The 20,589-nt window shown below is 39.1% G+C and overlaps 2 protein-coding genes across 5 annotated transcripts; one reads left to right on the top strand and one right to left on the bottom strand.

The window, feature by feature from the left end:
• The first annotated feature begins 4,708 nt into the window (after nt 1-4,708).
• On the top strand, nt 4,709-6,580 carry LOC116201643. The gene has a single exon (XM_031532933.1). It carries the CDS (start codon nt 5,043-5,045, stop codon nt 6,333-6,335), a length of 1,293 nt encoding a protein of 430 aa, XP_031388793.1. The 5' UTR covers nt 4,709-5,042; the 3' UTR covers nt 6,336-6,580.
• A 1,843-nt stretch (nt 6,581-8,423) lies between these two features.
• LOC116199386 (protein SMG7) lies at nt 8,424-14,409 on the bottom strand. 4 transcript variants are annotated; one of them, XM_031529721.1, is made up of 8 exons: nt 14,225-14,409; nt 13,310-13,426; nt 12,636-13,226; nt 12,387-12,509; nt 11,895-12,109; nt 9,854-11,812; nt 9,620-9,760; nt 8,424-9,049 (listed from the first exon to the last, which is right to left on the bottom strand). In XM_031529721.1, exons 2-6 carry the CDS (start codon nt 13,373-13,375, stop codon nt 9,877-9,879), a joined length of 2,931 nt encoding a protein of 976 aa, XP_031385581.1. In that variant the 5' UTR covers nt 13,376-13,426; nt 14,225-14,409; the 3' UTR covers nt 8,424-9,049; nt 9,620-9,760; nt 9,854-9,876. The 4 variants fall into 4 exon arrangements, with proteins under 4 accessions (XP_031385581.1, XP_031385580.1, XP_031385578.1 ...); XM_031529720.1 differs by having other exon boundaries at nt 9,620-9,751; nt 13,310-13,442; nt 14,225-14,408; XM_031529718.1 differs by having other exon boundaries at nt 9,620-9,751; nt 14,225-14,408.
• Between the last annotated feature and the right edge of the window lie 6,180 nt (nt 14,410-20,589).

Below are 20,589 nucleotides of genomic sequence, written 5' to 3'. Positions count from 1 at the left end.
AGTGCAATTTATCCTAAAATATAATACTACGATTTGTAATAATTGCTTAAAGCAAACAGCTTGTTTTATATTCTCCTTTCCTTTCCGAGTTCAAGGGAAGTCCATTAGTCTAGCAAATGGAAAGATAGCTAAATAGACAAATAACAAAACTCTCATTGACGAGAATCAAACATGAAACTTTTTGATTCAAGGTGAGAACGTATCATACTATATCACGCTCCATTCTTCTTAGTTTATGCAGGGAGAGGGGCCGGAGAAGGGGAAGAAGAAGACTTTCTATAAATGACTCTTAACTAAAGTTAGAATTTTTTATTTTTTAGCATTCTACACGTTTCTATGCAAAAGGGCACCAACACAAATTGAGATACATATCCGAATAAGAGCAGATCTCGTGTATATTATAAAATTTCACTGGATCTATAAGCTATTGGATCCATCTTCAATAAAAAGCTCGAGCCAGTAAGTTGTGGGATCCAATCTTTTATAAACTCGTGAATTTCTCTTTAATTTTTTTTTTGTGGGACAATCTCTCTCAACACTCATCATCACGTGGCACTGTATGGTTTTTCTCATCTCACCCTTTACCTACACATGTCACGTAAACACTTAAACATCCGCCTTCAACAATTTACCTCGAGTCGGGTTCTCCTCTCATCCGTGGATTTCCCTTTAATTTTTCCGTGCGGAGCAATCTCTCTTAACACCCACCCTCACGGCACCGTGTGATTTTTCTCATCTCACCCTCTACCTACACGTGCCATATGAACACTTAAACGCCCGTCCTCAACAACTTATCTCGAGATGGGCTCTCCTCCCTTCCGGATGCAGGTCTTAACTACCTGGAGGTCGACTTCCTTTTTCACACTCGGACGAGGGGATCAAATCAACTACGAGCCGAACTTCTCCTTAAGCTAAGACTTAATTTTGGCACATGAAAGTACCTGGCAAGCAATTGATGCTGATTCTCTCATCAGCTTAAGCGCTGCAGGTGATTTTTTCCACCGTAACTCATGTGTGTAAATAGAAAGATCTTTGACTTTGCCACCGTAAGCTGCTCTCTAATAAGTCTCCAGATTTGTATATGCTGATGTTGCAGTATAACCATTGTGGAACAACTTTGGAAGATTGCCTAATCATTTCTGGAAGGACCTGGGATGCGTTCTCTCGTCCGTGGATTTCTCTTTAATTTTTATGTATGGGACAATCTCTCTTAATATCCGCCCTTACGGAAACGTGTGGTTTTTCTCATCTCACTCTTTACCTATACGTGTCAGGGGAACACTTAAACACTCATCATCAACAACTTACCTCAAGCTGGGCTCTCATCTCTTCCGAACTCGGGCCTTAACTACCTCGAGGTCGGTTTCTTCTTTCACACTCAGGCGAGGGGTCAAACTAACTACGAGCCGAGCTTCCACTTTCGAACTTGGACTTCACTAGCCACAAGTTCCACACTGCCTGGGGTAGTGTGAGTCTCCACACTGGCACGCAGAAACCTAACCCAATCTGATACCACGTAAAATTCCATTGGGTCTTTAAGCTGTTGGGTCCATCTTCAACTGAAAGCTCGGGTTAGTTGATTATGGCACCCAATCTCTTATAAACTCATTAATTTCTCTTTAATTTTTCCGTATAAAATAATCTCTCTCAACATAAATTAGATCAATTATATAACACATTTAACATGCATATCACAAACATGCACAGAGTGCTAGCATAGATCGAGTTTCACTCGACCCACCAATCTGATCTATCTATATGACGTAGATAATCAATGTGGGTTGATTAAAGTGTTTCAGCGCTTGTCTCGGTAATATCAAATGTGTATGAAAAAAAAACTATGCTTTTAATTAAGAAAGGCCCGTTATATCAGTAATATCAAAATGTGTATTAAAAAAACTATGATTTTAATTAAGAGGGGCCCGTTATGCAACTTGCATGTGGCCATTCTATCAATTAGACCAATAATTGAGCAGTTTGTCCGACTAAGTGATGAAGTGGGCGTAGTCATCCGCGTAGTTGCTCGTTCCCTCATGCGATGATGGATAACGAAATCAACACGTTCGTATGGAGCGGCTCCAACAGGGAACTCGGGCTTAGCGGGAGCAGGAGGCCTCATTCGGGACAAGACAGGGAACTAATGTTTGGGTTATTTTAGGCTGTGTGGGCTGGTCCTCAGCAGTTATTTGCGCAGCCAAAATCGGGTTGGGAGCTTGCCTGGGACCTTTTCTTGAGTTGGACTCCGAGGTGATGGTTTGATTAGGCAGGGAACTTTCAAGTTTGGTACTCGTTATGGGATTATCCGTACTCATTTATTAGTTATATTATGATTTTTATTTTTTTGTATTAGGCTCATAAACCTCCATTATAATTGGAAAAAAAAAGTGGTTTGATTTTGAATTATCTACCGCAAGATTGGATAACTAATATTCGTTATACTTACAGAGAAAGAAACAGTTGACACAGACTGGCTCGTGAATCGACTCCAGAGATGGCATTAGATGCGCTTAGGCTTGATGTGCATCTCCAATATCACTCGTATGGATATTGCCTAACGTTTTATTATGTGCCAACTTGTTAAAGTTAGAGAGAGAATATTCAAAGAGGCCAACGCGTTTTCTGAATGGTGTCTACATGAAAGCAGATTACTCATCGTTTATTTATTTTTATTTTTTTGTTATAAACTTTTTTTTCCTTTTCTGCTCATTCGTAAATGAACATATAAACTAAAGTGAAATAAAGAGATATATAGTCTCACCATATAATTTGCCTGTCTCAGATCACCCGATCCACCCGTAAGTCGTAATCCCAGGATCTATTGATGCCATCACATGTTTCTGTGTAGCTAATGGCTATTGATGCCATTTCTGATATAAAAGAAATCAGATATTCGAATTCAAAAGATAACCAACGAAGAAAACAGATTGACTTCGCATGGAAACATTTCATTCAATAATTGATAGACTTCTGGCTATGATTAGTCAGCAATTAGTCCTTTTGATCTGTTTGTAATAACGTAAGCAGTTGTGGCCACATTCTGAAGTAGGTGAGTGATCCATTCTTACAAGTTTCCGAGCAAGAATCTTAATTAATTTAATAACGATGATTAAGTCATCGGTTTAACAATAAATCGATTAGAAGAAGACAATTAGAGAAGTTGGGGTCTCTTGTTCTTTAGTGGTCCTTTTGTCAAGGATTAGATGAAGCAAAATTCAAGTTTGTTAAAATCAGCTCAAACTCGAATTAGTAAATTATTTATTTCCGTAGCAATAGCTTTCTCGGAATCGAACTCTTATGCCGACTGGTTAGCTAGGCGAACTATTCCCTTTCCTTTGGGCTTGTATGCATGTGTTGGCAGTGAATAGAGATGTTGCATTATAAACTTCGACCTTATGAGATGACAATTATGTTGTTGACTCCTCATATTCGCGTTAATTCATACAATCCAAATATCTCGATGGACACTTTATTAAATATCTCCTTACGTAGACTAATCCGACTTAATTAGCGCTAGATTTAAAGATGATTGACGTTTCTTTGCTGGAACCTCAATTAATTGGTCGGAAACAGAAATGAAATCGCGGGCAATGGAAGAAACTGATCAGAGAGCCAACATGTCTGTCTTGTGCTTAAATCCTCAGACACTGTCGACTATTTTCTGTTTGATGAAAGCTTTGCTTTACATTAATAAGCACGCCATTGTTGTGGGCCCTGCCTTCTTGTTCATGGCCATGCTTGAAAGCTTCTCAATGCTCACAGGCTGGGCATCATTCTCGGACTGGAAAGTCCACACGCGGACAGTCATAGCTCAAATGCATGACCCCCTAACATATTTACAGCGCGAGAATTGACAACTTTCGATTACCGCTGATCAAGGGTGCCGATATATTTTTCTAGAGGCTATCATTGCGTGGGACGCATTTGCAATTGGAATGTTTCACCTGAGAGGAAAATTTCCATAAGGGATATTTGACCGGTCGGGGAAAGATCAAAGAAGATCATAAATCGGCTCATTGAGTTTTTACCGTCCACCGACTGAAAAGCGCATTGCTCTCGGAGATGAAATGATTACCGGACCTTTTAGCTTTCGAGACCCGATATTCGGTATGGAATCCCATGATATAACTTTCTGTCTGTCCAAGTTTAATTGGATTTCTTGCTTTCCTAATCGTCCAAGGATGATAATATTAACCATGAGAGGCAATAGGGTGGGTCCTCCATTCCAATGTGTTGCAAAGTGGTGGGAGGCTTAACTCACGCTGATTCACTAAGAGTGGAAGCTGCAACGTCAAGCAAAGCCATGGAAAGGAAAGTCCCATCTCCACCCTCAAAAATTTAAAGAATTCCAACTCAATCCCCTCACCCACTCCCCCTTCTCAAAAAGTAGGGAGAAACATTGAAAAAAGTGGCCATAATTAACCACCAATTTTACATCATCTCCTCCCCCCACCTCTTTTTATCTTCTCTTCTAACCCTCAATATCACCACCTACCACCATGGGCCTTAATCTTTCCCGAAACCATAGTCGTCATCGGGTCACTACCGAGATTTCACGTAACACGGCCTATTTGTGTAATACGATTAGGATTTATCATATGAAAGACAATGAATTTCACGTGAATTTTAAACTGTGACTGGTTATGTCTATCGTATTATTATATAGATATAAGAAATCATTATATAGATATAAGAACGCAGGAGTGAAAGTACACAACTCGTAGCAACTCCACTCCCATAACTAGCTCTTTCATTCTACTCCAAGTCTCCTCTCTCTCTCTCTCTCTCTCTCTCTCTCTCTCTCTCTCTCTCTACCTCTTCATGGAGTCAAAAATCATTAGGTCTGAGGGAAGCACTTCACAATAGAGAAGAAGACATTGATGATTGATCTGACCACCTTCTCATTTTGTTGCTGCCAAATTGATCATCACTCATCACTTATGGGGCCAGAGAGTCAACCTTCTTTCCCAATAATACTACTCCACTGAGAAAAAGGATACTGAAGAGGAGAAATCAATCCTTCATAGGCCTTGCTCTAGGGCAAGATGGACTCATTCACCCATCACCACCAATCGGGTTTCTGCTACGACCCGAAACCCAGCTCCTCCCTTGGGGATGAGACCGGAGATTCCGAGTTCTCGGCGGTCCTTGAGATCCACATCCACCACGCCAGGAACATCCACAACATCTGCATATACGACAACCAGGACGTGTACGCCAAGTTCTCTCTCACTAACAACCCCGACGAGACTCTGTCCACCTCGATCATTGAGGGAGGCGGGAAGAACCCGGACTTCGATCAGAGACTATCGTTCAAGGTCAACCAACCTGACTCAGTCCTGAAGTGCGAGATGTGGATGCTCAGCAGGGCTAGGAATTATATGGAAGATCAGCTCCTTGGGTTTGCATTAGTCCCCTTATCGGAGATTGCTGGAAAAGGGAAGGTTACAGCTGATTACAGTCTCTCTTCGACCGATTTGTTCCACTCTCCTGCAGGAACCGTCCGACTCGGCCTCTCGCTGGATGCCACATCCCTCCCGATCGATCCATTGCCGGTGACTTCTTCCATCACCTCAGAAGTTGTCCTGCTCGATAGGAGGATCTCAGAGGTTGATTTGGACCCGGTCGAGTATTCTAGGATCGAGTTCCCTGACATCAATGTGGTGGCAGAAAACCAGCAGATGGTTTCTGAATACTTCACTTCGAATTCCGGGAATAATCCTAATGGAATCGCCTCATTTCTCCATTTGGGCTCTTGTCCTATCAACCAGCATCCCCTGTTCGAGTATGAGATGACCGGAAATTCTTCAGACAACAACTCCGTTTCCCCTGAAGGGAGTGTCCAGAACTCTGGGTTCCTGAGCTCCACCACCACAAGCCTAAGCGACGACAGAAACTCATCCGATTCGATCATGAAGAAGGGTATTCTAGTAAGCCAGGAACCTTCAACTTCGCCAAACCCGGAACCAAGTCAGAGCTCTATGCCCTGCTGCCCCGACACCCCGACCTCGAAGAAGGTGAATGAAGGGGGAAAAGAGAAAGGGCCCAATAATCCCAACGAAGGAGAGGGAAGCAATTCCAAAGAAGGGAAGAGTGGTCCTGTTAATAACAACAGCTTCGGGCAGGTGTTTTCGGCAAATCTCGAAGCAGAGCAGTCTGCGATGCAGCAACAGATTGTGGGAATGTACATGACAAGCATGCAGCAGTTCACTGAGTCTCTTGCCAAGATGAAGCTCCCTATGGATCTGGATAAGCTCGAACGCGAAGAGAAATTGGAGCTCGGGCAGACGAAGAAGGACGGATCGAGAGTCTTCTATGGTAGCAGAGCATTCTTCTAACTAAATATTTAGTATTCACGGATTACTCGGATTTTTAATTTACTAGGCCTTAATTGCCTCGTCTCTTCCCCTATGATCCTCGTTGTTGTTATTCACACGACGAAATCTGATTCCAGAGAGTCATTTTGATTTTTTTTACCTTTATCATTGTTAATTTACGAGATTATTTGCTTGTAGTATTAGTGTAAACTATTAAACTTCTCATACTTTAATTAATATCATGCTTGAATAGAATTAACTACCAACTTCTTTTAGGAATCTCATTCGGACAAGTTGTCTGGTTATTTCAAGGACTGAATTGACAGAGGCTCCTAGTTACCCTTTCAATATGTTCCAAAATTTTCGACAATATTCTTACGGTTGGAAATGATCCTTTATCTGTTTTTTGATGGTTAGTCACGATATGGAAGGTTCATTGGAATTGTATCAATAAGGTCACGGGAGTTGATATTTCCTAGTACTAATCAATTGAAAACAACCAAGAACTCCAACCAAAATGTAGGCCCCTTCTTCCACCAATTTTCCCTATGCAAGTCCTTTAGCAAGCTGGTCCCATGATAACTATTGTCGGTAGTCGGTTTTGGATCGTTGATAGTTGCTGGTTCCACGGTCAATCTATTAGGCACAAAATGGCCAATGTCCATACTGTTCCTCGGTCGATAAACTCCTTTTGACGAACTGGGTTTACGTAGAAATATCGGGTATTAAATGATAAATAACGCGTTTGTCGAGAAGATTAATCTCATAACAGTCTTAACCGATGTTTCAAGTTTTTCACGCAGAAAACAGTTTCCTCTTTTTCTGCTCTGCACTGTTCTGAAGGGCAGTACTTTGTGCTGTTCCGACGAATGATTTCATTCTGAAATTTCGAAAACTTCTTAATGACAGCAAACATGGACTCCATTTCCACAGTGAATTCTCACCAACAATTAGCTGTCCCACACTGCTTTATGATCAATTTCATGCATCGACAGATAGTTTTATGTTGACAAGGAGATTGAATAATTTCTTTTTTTCATTTCTCAATCAAACTGTGCCATCAATCTATTGGATGCATTGGTTGAAATTGAATTCTGTTCGGGAATTAATTTGGTTCAAATCATGAGATGTTTTCCGTGAGTTTTGAACTAATGCGCTGTAGGTAAAATCTGCTCACTCGAAGCTCGGTTTGTCGTTATACCATATCCTCGGGGTTGGAGATTGAATATTCTTCAATGGGTCATGATCAAGATTTGAAAACTGGGGCAGAAATGGGTATAATGGTGGGGACTGAAGATGACCTATACTTCCAACACCAAATTGGGGACGGTGGGGTGGGTTTGTATTTTGCCCTTTTTCTCTTGGAGTGACTATAATGCCATTGCCCTTCTAAAGCTTTGCAAAAGAGAATCCGAGGAGCCAATCGATATCGGTTCTGTTCTCCAACTTCTACGGCTATATTCTGCTACGTCTGTGATTCGACTTATCATCCAAACAATTCTAACGCAACAAGAACACATTTCATCGTCTTCAGAAAGGGGGTCGTTACAATATGTATACCGCATGTTTACGCACATCGCGAAGGTGGTCCGTGGGTCCCGAATGACGAATTCGTTATGTCTAAGGGGTCATAACCGTGGAAATTTCTCCAATTCAAACACATCTCCTTCAAATTGGACTTTTTGTGAGGACACTACTCTAATGTTCAAAGCATTAAAATCGCGAGTTTAGACCCATGAATGCCTTACCCTTATATTGGCTCGAGCCTCCAACGGATATGGGGCTTCATGTTTCAAGTCGGAAAGGTTCAGTTTGCTCGACTTCGATAGGAGCTTTCATGTTTCAAGTCCGATCCTTTTTCTCCCAGAGCGGCATCACTTTTTCATTCAATTCAGGAAAGTATAAAATCCTCCATCCACAAAATCGATTTCACCTGAGTGAGTAAGATGACTTGGTGAAAACCTTTATACCAAATCATGCATAAGGATCCCGCCTCACTCATTTCTTGCGGCGTGACAAGCAGTCCAGTGCAAATCAAGCACAGCGCGAATATACAGCACAAAACTGCATGCAATCATCCGGTCCGCCAACCAGCACCCACGCAAGTAATAACCGAATATAAACATGAGATTCCACTCAGTGTATCACACTTAAGGACACAACACCCAGTGGCAACTTATTCAAAAGGTAGTTCAGGCAACACATTGTCATAATCGACACGAGATGAAAGTAAATGCAACACTATAGATAAGGAACGATATCAGTATATCTGACACGTAACTAGACGAGAGACTTCCCGTTTGCACGCTGGAAATCTTCATGGACACAATAGGCTAAAGCGCATCACGCTAAAGCCAAACTTATGTTTGCCCCTCGCAGTGATACCCCCATATACACGGGGCAAGCTCCAGAGGATCTCCCGCTCTAGTGCAGACACGAAGCCCACCTTGTTATATACATTAGCCATCCTCACCAGCTGCAGGCAGCTAATGAAGATTTGACACATCAGAACACAGCTAGACTATTAAGTGCAGAAGCGGCTTAAGATAGCATCGGACACCATCACTTATTCCACAAACCCGTTGAGACGTGATGCTCAAACTAGCTGATGACCAATCTTACACAGCATAACATATCTCCATTGTAACCCAGATGAGGCACTCCTTCCCGAACTTTTTCACCATAACCCAGATGTTCCAAGACCCATCTCCCGAGTTGAAGAGCGGGCAAACCTACTTAAGACCAAGGCATAGTGTTAGAGTAGATTTCCTAATGAGGCGTGGCAGGTCAAAGCTTAACAGTAAATTCACTCTTAAAACAAAGCAAAACGTGTAAGAGAAAAAAGAAACAGATAGGGCTCAATGCATCCATATCCATCCACCATAAAGCCTAACCTTCATGGAAAGAAACAATTTGGACCCCAGCCACCACTCCACTTACGAAATAATCCTTTTTTTTAACCCCCCTTTTTTAATAACATGTCTTGGATCGACTAATCCTATATGAACTTCGCTGTTCAACCAATTGGGAGCGAATCAATAGATTCCTTTTCGAGAGAAGAAATTTTTGCTCTCTCTCTCTCTCTCTATATGTATATATATATATATATGTATGTATGTATGTGTATATATATATATATATATAATGTTTCAAGATGTGTTCCAACATATTTCAAGATATGCATCCTTGAGCACATCCTTTGTGCATATGCCGACTTTCTGAGCAAATGCTGTAAAGCCACTAGCCAGATGAGAGAAAGGAAGATAGATTTCTAAAAGCAGCTGAGCAGTGTGTGTGAGACCTACTTGTTCAGTACCAAAGTGCCAGCAAGAAGCCAAGGCCATCCATTCTCCAACAAGATACTCAACAATGAGAAGCCGGCATATCTGGAGCTCGATTATGGTAGCAAAAGGATGACTGCACCCTCCACAATCACTCTTTAGGACCTCAGAAAAGCAAATTCAGTCAGGAGCATATCGAAGAATTGAAGAAAACTTTTGACTCATTAGGTGAAAGGATCAGCCAAAAACAGATCTTACCAACAATTTCCATCATAGCAATCTCACACGAAATATCGACCTGCCCAGACTGATCCTTGGTACTGCTCGGGCTGAGCAATCTCATGATTCCCGGTAAGCATTCCATTTGCTTGCAACATATGTCGCTCCTGCTGCAGCTTAACATAATCAATACTTGGATAATCCTGTTGGCCATTCTCTCTCGCCATCTGAAATTGATTAATTGGAGCTTGCTTCCCAGGAAAGGGGAAGCCAACTGCCCCAGTTAAGCCTGTACTGCCACTGACGTACTGAGAGTTTGCTTGAGATGAAAATGCAATAGAGTTGCTGAGCCCAATGCTCTTCCCAGGAGGCGGCATCTGATACCCATCCAACCAGCTATAATCATCATTTATTGGGTCTTCAGAAGTAACGTCTAAAGAAGTAATGGGTCCGCTAGCTTGTTTAGGAACAGGACCAAACCCAGGCGGCGGGCCCACGTGCCTAACTGGCCGAGATACAGGATTCTTTTTCAACCCTGGCGGAGGAGAGGCAGATGTCTTCACGGCCAAATTCTCGGCAATAAATCCGATGGACGTAACAGCACCAATCCTGGAAGTAGGCAAAACAGGTTCAGGAGCTTTTGACTGACTATAAAACATGTTCATACTGTTAGTAATGGCAGATTGTGGGGTTGGGTCCAAAACTGCAGCAGGATGGAAGTTGCCAATATTTTGTCCCTCAGACTTGATCCCATGTCCATTCTCCATCAACCTCAAATCTTGAAAGCTGTTAGCAATAGAAGATTCTTCTTCCAATAACCAATTAGGAATAACTTCAACAGGTTGCAAGTGTTGGGGGACAGGACTTGCATTCTGAATAGATGCAGCTTTTGCTAGAAAAGCATCAGAAGCAGCCTGCTGCCAAACATTCTCCGGGGGACCCGAAACAGAAGTTCCATAGATTGGCTTATGATTGCCAGATAAACTTATACCAGGTTCCAGTCCATTAGAGGGCAAGGAGCTTGAAATATGAACATCTGCTGGCTTTTCAGCAACTGTTGGCCTGAAAACAATCACTTCATCCTCCTCCTCAAATTCCATATGCGAGTGCGAATTTGGACATAGAAGTCCTGAATTTACAGCTCTCTCCGGTTTGCTTTCCAACATCATCGAATTTGCAGGTGGCATGATCGAATTGTCAGGGAGATCAAAATCCTCAGACCTCCGAGGAGGCTCAGCACCCACGACGAACTTCTTTTCCCTTGCATCATAATGAACTGACTTCTGGTCGATTTTAACTGCCCCAAGCAGAGCTTTCCCAGCTGCAAGTATCCTTTTAACTCGAGAACTTCGCTCCTTTTGGTCGTCACCCCCGAAAGAGTGCTTCCTAGAAAAATCCAGGATAGTTTGCGCAGGAAGAAGAGGCAGGAATCCTCTCAACTCAAAATCTTCCAACAAAGCAAGCCGATTCTCATTCTCTCCTTCTTCATATCTGCTCATGTTGTAAAAGCAGGTCTCCTCTTCATTATCCTCGACAGATATTGAACCAGTAGATAAGAGCTTATTTGTTAATGAAACAAAATGGGCCCAGAAGTTGGATCTGCACATGGCTTGCTTTTCATCTGCATCACTCCCAGATGCAACATCCGGACAGCAAGCCAACCATTCCACAAAGACCAACACACCTGGTAAAAGGTAACTTGACGACGGATCTTGCAATTGCTCGCATCTCTCCAACAGAAGGCCCACAATCTCAAAAGCAGCAGAGAATGCATTCTGGAGTAAGACGGCCCGTTGAACAATTTCAACATAGGTCTGACCTTCATTTTCCTTTTTCGAGTTCTGAACAGTGAATATGAGAATGGCAACTAGCCTTACAAAGAAAAGTGCAATTTCACGAGCATTTGCTCCAAATTTCAACTCCTCTTCTTTTCCAGAAGAAAGAAGCTCATACAGACCCAGACTAACCAAGGAGAGAACCTCTGCAAATGTCTCCAGGCTGCACAAGAAATGTGAAAGTCAATTATGAATTACTCTGCCATTTACAATATATTCATGGGTCAAAACACTCGAAACTATACCTTGTTCGTGTAAACAGAATACCATTCAGACGAACAAACCGAATGCAGAAAGATTTGAAGGCATCAGGAGTGCTGGATGTCTTATCCTTTAAAGAACCAGCTTCAGCATCATTTTCTTTAGATGCGAGTTTGACTTCCCGCCCTTGTCTCCTACCAGTTAAGCGCACTACGGGAGCTTTAATATCACCAGGCAGTTGGGCAAAGCTCTGACGATTCTGCAGATCAGGGAAGAGATTTAGGAAGATAGGATTCCTTATGGAACTGCTCCCATTCGCAAACAGCATCAATGCAAATGCAAAAATAAAAACAAGAGCAATAAGAGACTCCACATGAATCCAACAATATAAGCAATTTACGGTTCTCAACTTTCAGTGGATTAATCAAAAACTCTTTTAACTCTGATGAAAAAGGAGACTCATAAAGTTACTCAAGGAGCATACTCTTACAAATTTTTATAGATGATAACCAACAGCTAAAAAAGAGAACTGATACCTTTTCAAATGCCACGATCAAGTTATCCCTTGCAGTTGAACAGGGGTTGTCCACTGCCAGACTCCGGAAATATCGGTACACAGTCAGAAAATCATCCCCGGAATAAGAAGCCAAAATTGCCAGCTGTAATAAAGAGCCAACAGCAGGGTAAGAAACACTACAGTGGAAAGCCGAAAGAGCGACTCAGAAACAGAAAAGTTAAACAACAAGGTCGCTACATATAAATAGAGCTGAACAGATAATCAGAACCTGATGATGGGGATTTCCTATTGATGGCCAAAGAGATGCTGCCTGCAGATAGTAACTTGAAGCTGCAGTATACTCACGAGATTTGGAGTTAGCCTCTCCATACAATCCTTTGTAACGTGCAAGGTCACCCAAGTATATCAAACAGCGGTGACATGATATTAAGCCTTTCTTCATCTCAGCAGATTTCTTAACATCTTTCTCCATGACAATCCTGTTCTCCGACTCCTCAGAGAAATATCCAAGTGGGAGACCATACTTTGCTCTGATTTTCATTATCAAATCATGGTAAAACCCAGTTGCTTCAGACAAAAAGGTTTTAAACTGCAATCTTATTTTTGCGATCCGATCTGGCCTTGCAGGTCCCTTGCCACCCTGAACAGAAGCCTGAGCAGCACTGTAGTGCGCTCTTAATTCCTCAATTTTCTTGTAATGCAACTGCCACAAGGCATGCTCAATATTGTGTTGCTCCGAAAATGCATGATCCTCAAGAATTATAGTTTCATAGTTCTCACGCATCTGCTGCCAGATATTGGGATCTAACGGAACTCGTGCCTGGGCAGACTTCCTTCGCCTGCTATCCAGCTCAATGTTCTGAAAAGAGCAAGAAATATGAGCATCAACACTGCTATGCTGACACATATACATGCAACAGAGATGACACAACCCGGACGTACCTTTTCATGAAGGCGTTGTGCAATCTCCCGTGGTGGAGCAGACATTTTATCCATCTGTACTATCATGATCCATAAAACACTTCGATGCTGCTTACAACTCTCCCTTCAACATCAAACCTACAGCGGATGCACACTTCAATAATCAACCACAAACAGCAAAAAGGAATGCAAGTCAGCCAACACCAGATACTAGAGACTGGGGATAAACATGCTTGAAAAGTGAATAAGCAAAAGATTTGCATGCACATGGACCAATAATTTATGTCCGAAGCAATGTCGACAAATTGTGTAATCTAGAAGGCTCAAGGAGACTTTCATTAATCTTTTTCCTAACGCACTGATCACTATGGATATAAATCTGAAATACCAAGAGACCAGCAAATTAGTAAAGCTTGTAGCATAAAATCCAACGAATACAACAATTTGAAGATCACTGCAAACAGTAGAACCTAAAACATGTAACAAGCCCATTGAAGTCAACCACCTAATAGCCCAAACATTCAATTGAGACAATCAGGAAACAAGTACCAATAGTTAATGGGACATTCAAATGATGATTGTCCCCAGTCCAAACCCTGCAATTAGACCCCCATGAAGAGAGACCAAGAGCCCTAAAAACCTAACTTGAACTCCCAGAAGAATACATCCAAAACAGAAATTAACGAAGTACTAAGTCACAATTATTCCAAACATAAGCAGCTAGAATTAACAAAGACCCAGAGTCGAGAGAAACCCAAAAAACCAAACGGATGGAGATTGAGACAGATCCGTTGACGGCACAAAGAGGCAATCGGATTACGCCACTCCAGATTCGAAGAAATCAAAGCGACAGGCAACAGAATCGCCCCAGATCGAAGAAACACGGGATTACACAATCAACCGGAGAAACAGAATCTACAAGGGGGAATGACTCACCGGAGACAGAGATCCGCTCAAACACGATGAATCAATCCATGAATTTAGAGAGAGAGGGCGGAGAGAGAGATTAGGGTTGGGGTTTCTCTGTTTTAGGTCCAGACGGAGTCGTGGAGATAGAGAGAGAGAGAGATGAGGTTTCACAAATTCAACGTGTTGCGTCTTTCTTTCTCTTTCCTTTTCTTTTTTTTTTGGAATTTAATTTCTTATGCTATTCCGGGGCTTGGGTTTCGGGCGGCAATCTCGAGACGGCGTCGTATAAAAATCTTCTTGCCGAAGCTTGGAGGTCTTTTTTCTATTATTTTTTATTATTTTTTTATTAAAATTAATTAATTATTTATATTTTATAGTAGAAGTTTTTATTATTATGAATATGTCCGATCTTCGCTCGACTTATCCCACTGCAAACCCACGGAACAGGTAAATCCAGCCATACGTCACAAACCTTGCAAGTTGGCAAATAGGAAATATTTGCATACATGATTTATGGAATGACTTTAATCTGAGGCTTCGTCTGATACATTAAAATTAATTATAAGGTATTCTTGTTTTAGATTTTTATAAAAAAAAATTTGTTTGTTAATTTATTGAATTAGATTTTCACCTAAAATTATTGATCCCTAATGACAGCTGGATTAAACATTTATAATGTGACTTGTCATGAAAATTTGATAACATTTATAGATCGCTAATATTAATCTCTTCAACGCACTGAAGAAGCAACCGTTGAATGAAGCATAACATGATGGATAACACAATCGAAAAGCTGGAAGCTTGGCTGCTTGGTTTGAATATCTCGGGATTGAGATTGTTTAGGATTAATTTGGCTGATTAGATCAAGAGTTATGATCTATGAGAGGTTCTTGCGCCGAGTACCGGCCCAAGACTTTTTTTTGCTCGACTTCTCTAGTAGTAGTCGTCTCTATATGGATTACGCTATGTTCAGCTTCCCAATCTTTACTAGGGTCCATATAGAAATTAGTCTCAAAAGGTTGAGAACGAACTACGACAATTGAAAGGATTTTTGCAGTTGTACTTATGTTTTTATCCAATGTGCTTGGTCACATGTATTTTTCTTTGTAGTGATCTAGGAGGATCTACTGTATTTTCTTTCTCTATAATGTATCCTCTTGGGCATTTTCTCTTGTACTTGGTTTTTTTTTTATCTCAATGGACATTTATTGATTATCAAGCAAAAAAAAAATGTGACCCAAGGTTTGAAATCATTTGCTTTAGTTGTTTCTAAAATGGAAAACTATTTACCTATTTTTCTATTTCATCCTTTTACTAATTTTTTCTATTTTTGTCCTATACATTACTTTATTTTTCTATTTTTGTCTTACCATTAACTTTTCCGTTAAGCGTGCTGAGCTAGATCCCCGTAGACGATCCATGTCATGAAAAATTTCCACATTTACATCTTCCTCTTCGTTGGGTTTGTCACAATTCTTCAAAGGAAAAATACTGATTTTATTTATGAATTCAAAAAATCTTCTCTACAACCCCCATTCTTGCTTGATTTCCAAACACATTTTTCTCAACTCCCCTCCGATTAAAACTCCACAAGACTCAACATAGGTAAATTTTAATCCTTCAATCTTGAATGACTTTGAGCTCAGAGAAATCAAGTGCCATTGGTCGGTGAATCTACAACACTGGGGGAGTCTTCTTCGACCTCCCAAATTCAAGCGAATGTCCCACCTTGTCCTGATTACTATTCCCCAATCCAAGTTAAATGGCACTTGATCGAGGTTTCGATGTTGTTGACTCGAAAAAGGGAAATCTTTATGTTACTACAATTCAAAATTTTTAATTTTTTGACATTTATGGATTGAAAACCTAATTTCTGGAATTCACAAAATTATTTGCTCATATCGAGTGATTTCCGTTTAGCTGCGGCCTTTCCATAATCAAAGAACTATCTTGTTATTTAGATGATTTTTCACGATAATGGCTCATCGAATTTTTTTATCAATATACATTTTTTATGTAATTGATCGTGGTTATATGACTTGGAAGTTTGACTGGTGGTAGAAAAACAAAAAAATTGTTAATCGACTTCTTTGATAAGTCAGGAATTTTGTTTGTTTGGATTAGTTTTCTTATATCTTTTTTGAATTTGATAAATGGTTCTGCATCTCTATATGGGAGAAGAGAAGGAAGCCCTTTGCATTTATGTATTCGCTATTGTTCAATGTTCATCGTCTTCTTCTGTCTTCATTGTCTTCTCTTCTGTGTGCATTGATTCTTTTCATTCTTTTGATTTTATTTAATTTTTCTCTAACAAATTAATTAAGATGATAGGAGAAAGATGAATATTCAAGTTTTGATGAGAGAAATGTTGAAAAGAAAAAAAAAAGAGAGGATTTTGAACAAAATCATTAAATAGGCCCAACTAGTTCTGTTCAATAGGAAAAAATGAATCAAGGTAGATCTTTTTTATGACGTGAGTTGTCTGTGGGGATCCAACTTAACACACTTAACGGAAAAGTTAACAATAGAATGAAAACAGAAAAGTAATGTAAGGTATTGGACGGAAATAGAAAAAAATTAGAAAAATGATGAAAATAAAAAAAAGTAGGTAAAAGTAAATATGATCAAAAGTATAGCTTTCCCATGAGAAAGTTCTTTTTTATCTCAAGAAAAATGAAAACAAAATAAAATAAAAACAATCTTTTTAAAGAAAAAAAAAAGAAAACTTTAATTAGCTTTCTCTTTCTTCTTTTTTATTAAGGAAAAATTGTCGATGAGTGACAATCTCTTTCGTGGATTTATTTTTGTAATTACAAAGAATGTCTATTAATCTAGAACAATAAAATAGAAATCTTAATAAAGTAACAAAGTGGCATGGGTAATCCCGTCATGAGTACCGAGGTTATTAAACTTATTGATTATAATGTGAGAATGTGCATCACTGTCCTACTGTTCCTTTGATTAGATTTATTTATTGAGGTGATTAAAATATGAAGAAATATGATCAAATTGAGGTAACAATAACATATATGAATATGTGAAAGTCGACTTTCTTTTTTCACACATTTAATAATAATAATAATAATAATAATAATAATAATAAATTAGTTTTTCATGGGGATGAAAGTGATTTTCCAACATTGTAATGAGTCAAATATCAACCTCCGCCAAAAAAGAAAAGAAAAAAAGTGAAGCCAGTCGACGCCTTTGATCACAAACAAGACATACATCGGTAGAACCGTGATGCCTACTCAATGTTGTCTTTGGCCTTTGGCTTCCAGAAGTCAAGTTCTTTTGTTTTTCTTTGAAGAAGAAGAATAATGATAATGAATTATCATAAATTTATAGTTGTTATCAACCATCAAAAGCTTAAAGATGGTCCAATTTCATGCCAACTAGCTACACATGTCAGTCCCACCATGCATCAATATATTAATCAATATAATTAATAAATAAATCAATCAATATACATAAAAGCTCAAGCGCAGAGTCGTGAAAGCTCTATTTGAAAATCCTCATCTCCTAATAAAATATCGGAAATCCTCAGGTCGTAGTACAATGTCCATTCATTTTCCTTGTACATCTATGGCTTTGTTTGATTTTTAAATCAAAACTCAACACTATTCTTCTTTAAATTCAACATTGTAATCATTATTATTTTGTTTTTTCTTTATTTAATAACAATTTTTCATTTATACTTTTTCTTAATTATTTTTATAATTTTTAATATAAATTCCTTTTTTACTTTTATATATATATATATATATTTTTCACCCATACATATATTTACCAATACTATAATTATTACATAAAATCAAGTTAAATTAGATCATGATCCAACTCGAAAATAAAAAACAAGCTTATATTTTTTGTATTTAAAATAATAATTAATTAAGGATATTGACTTTCCATAAAGATGGAGAAAGAAGAAGACGCAAGGACTAAAGATTACCTTCACGAACAAGTTTACAAATAATGACTTCTCCATAAAAATGAAAAGATGAGAATGTATTTTTTTTTCAAAAATGCTTTTCCTGCCTACATTTAATGCTGCCGAATGTCCCAAACAAGAGATAATAATGTATTTGTCCTTGAACTTCGTTAAAATTGCAACAGGTGCCACTGTCCCTCATTCGGCACCAAGTTCGGCATATTTGGTCGGCAGAAATAGCATAGCTCTATTTTTTTTTTTTGACACACAAATATATGAGCGTCATTTCTACCTCTTCATGCGTGGCCTCTCCCCGCCGAGTTTTAAAGTGTGTTTGGATTGAGAGTTGAGTTGAGTTGAGTTTTGGTTTTAATTGATTTGTAATGATTGTATTGTTGAATTATGAAAAAAAGTGTGCAAAAGTAATAAATAATTGAGAAAAAATAATAATTAAGTAATGATTGTGTTGTTGAATTGTGAAAAAGTAATAAATAGTTGAGATAATTTAATATTAAAAATTGAATTGAATGGTTAAAAATATTTAAAAAAAATCAAAAAAAATAATGATTATGATGTTGAATTGAAGATAAGTGGAGTTGAGTTGAGTTTAGTTAAACTTTGTTGCGAAAACAAACACACCCGCCTCCCTCTACGCATTATGCTTCAACGAGGTACGTCTCTCTACCTTTTATTGATAAAAAAAAAGAAAAAAAAGAAAAAAGGAGGTTCGTCTCTCTGCACGTGTCTCTATTTGTTTTTATGTTGTGGTGGGTTTTGCTCAGATTTCTGTGGTGTTTTCTATATGATCGGTTAACAGAGAGAGAGAAAGAGAGGGAGAGGGGTTGGTTCTTTTGTTCAATTCATGTTATTTATTGGTTGTTTTAAATGCTTTGAAAATTCATTGTAGGAGTCGGAAGGAGTATCTTTTCGAAGCCCAGCCTTGTAAGCTCTCTCTCTCGAACACTTCAACTCTGTGGAATTCATCCAACATTTAGAAGTCCACATTCTTACCGAAGAATATGTGTTATTGCTCGGTGGAATTTACATAATCTTTGGCAAATTGGCCAAAAAAAAATCTGACAAAAAAGTTGACGGTCAGCACATCAACTTTACATTAACATAGTTAAATTCATTAAGAATTTGTTTGTTTTCGAGCAAATTTTCTGACAAAAAGTCATGCTAATAAAAAACAACTGCTTAGGAACTCTATGGAGTTCACACTGACTATTTCCAGCCAAATTAAGCCGAATCAAGGTACGAGTGATCGAACTGAACACAATACCAGAAGTCGGGGAAGGCGTGGAGGAAGGAGTCAACCTTCCTCTTCCCTCATATCCCAGACCAACATGCGCTCACCATCCAGAAGATAAATCGGGATTCTCGAAGTTGACGGTGTAGGAAATAGAAGAGAAGAAGAAGATTAATACGTTGGGATGATGTGTGGCTCTTTGACCTCTGGTACTTGCAAAGTTGTTGGCTTTAATTTCATTATTGTTATTATAGCGTTTTCGCCGATTAACTTTTCTTTCTATCATATTTAATATTTAAAAGTAAATTTTCATGTGGCAAGGTCTTAACGGCCTTGTGGCTCAGATTCAGTGATAGTTAACGGTGTTAGTATCAAATGGACACAAATAGAAAGCAAACTAATTTTAAACGTACTGGATAAAAATTGTTCAAAAAATAATTTTAAAAAAACAAACTAAAACATAAAAGTATTTAAATTTATATGATAAAAAGTATATTTTTCCTTTTATTTATTTATATAATATATACGCATATATATATATATATATATCTTTCAATCATTTTAGTCTATTTAAGATTTTTGAATTTTCATCGATTTATAAAAACACTTAGCAAAAACCATAATTATATGCTTTTTCTTAAATAAAATATTAAGTATGTAAATATATTCTTTTCAAACCTATGTTTCAGTGAATTGTTAAAATTCAAATAATCGTAAGCGTTCACGCAACGCGCGAGCTTCAGGACTAGTTTTAATTAAGATAAACACCTAATATTTTTTATGTTTTCGATGGCTTGGTCGATGACATCTTACGAGTTCTATCATCAAAAACTCTTACTTGGATCCAGTTCTCCATACTTTGAAAACCAAACCCGAGGCCTCGAACACGTTAACTTAGTGACCTATCAAAGTGAATTACAATGTTTCGATTGCCCATATGTTCACCGAGTCAGACAGCTCGAGTCATCCATGATTAAAGTCCGTCAAAGCTGGTCCTCATAGAAGATATCGAGGGATCTTGCATACTATGCTTGGACCACACAAGGTGAGCTCGTTAGCGAACCCAACTCCAAACCCAAGCAAGATTCGACCCAAGATGAGCATGGCAATGTTCTCAGCACCACCACTGATGGCCGACCCGGCCAGGAATGTGCTGCTGCCTAGCACCATGATGTTCCTACGACCGAATGCAGCCGTGAGGCGGCTCACCAC

The sequence above is a fragment of the Punica granatum genome, chromosome 3 (genome assembly GCF_007655135.1).
Source record: "Punica granatum isolate Tunisia-2019 chromosome 3, ASM765513v2, whole genome shotgun sequence".
Lineage (NCBI taxonomy): Eukaryota > Viridiplantae > Streptophyta > Magnoliopsida > Myrtales > Lythraceae > Punica > Punica granatum.
The sequence above is the reverse complement of the archived record's forward strand: the minus strand, read 5'-3'. Positions and strand labels throughout refer to the sequence as shown.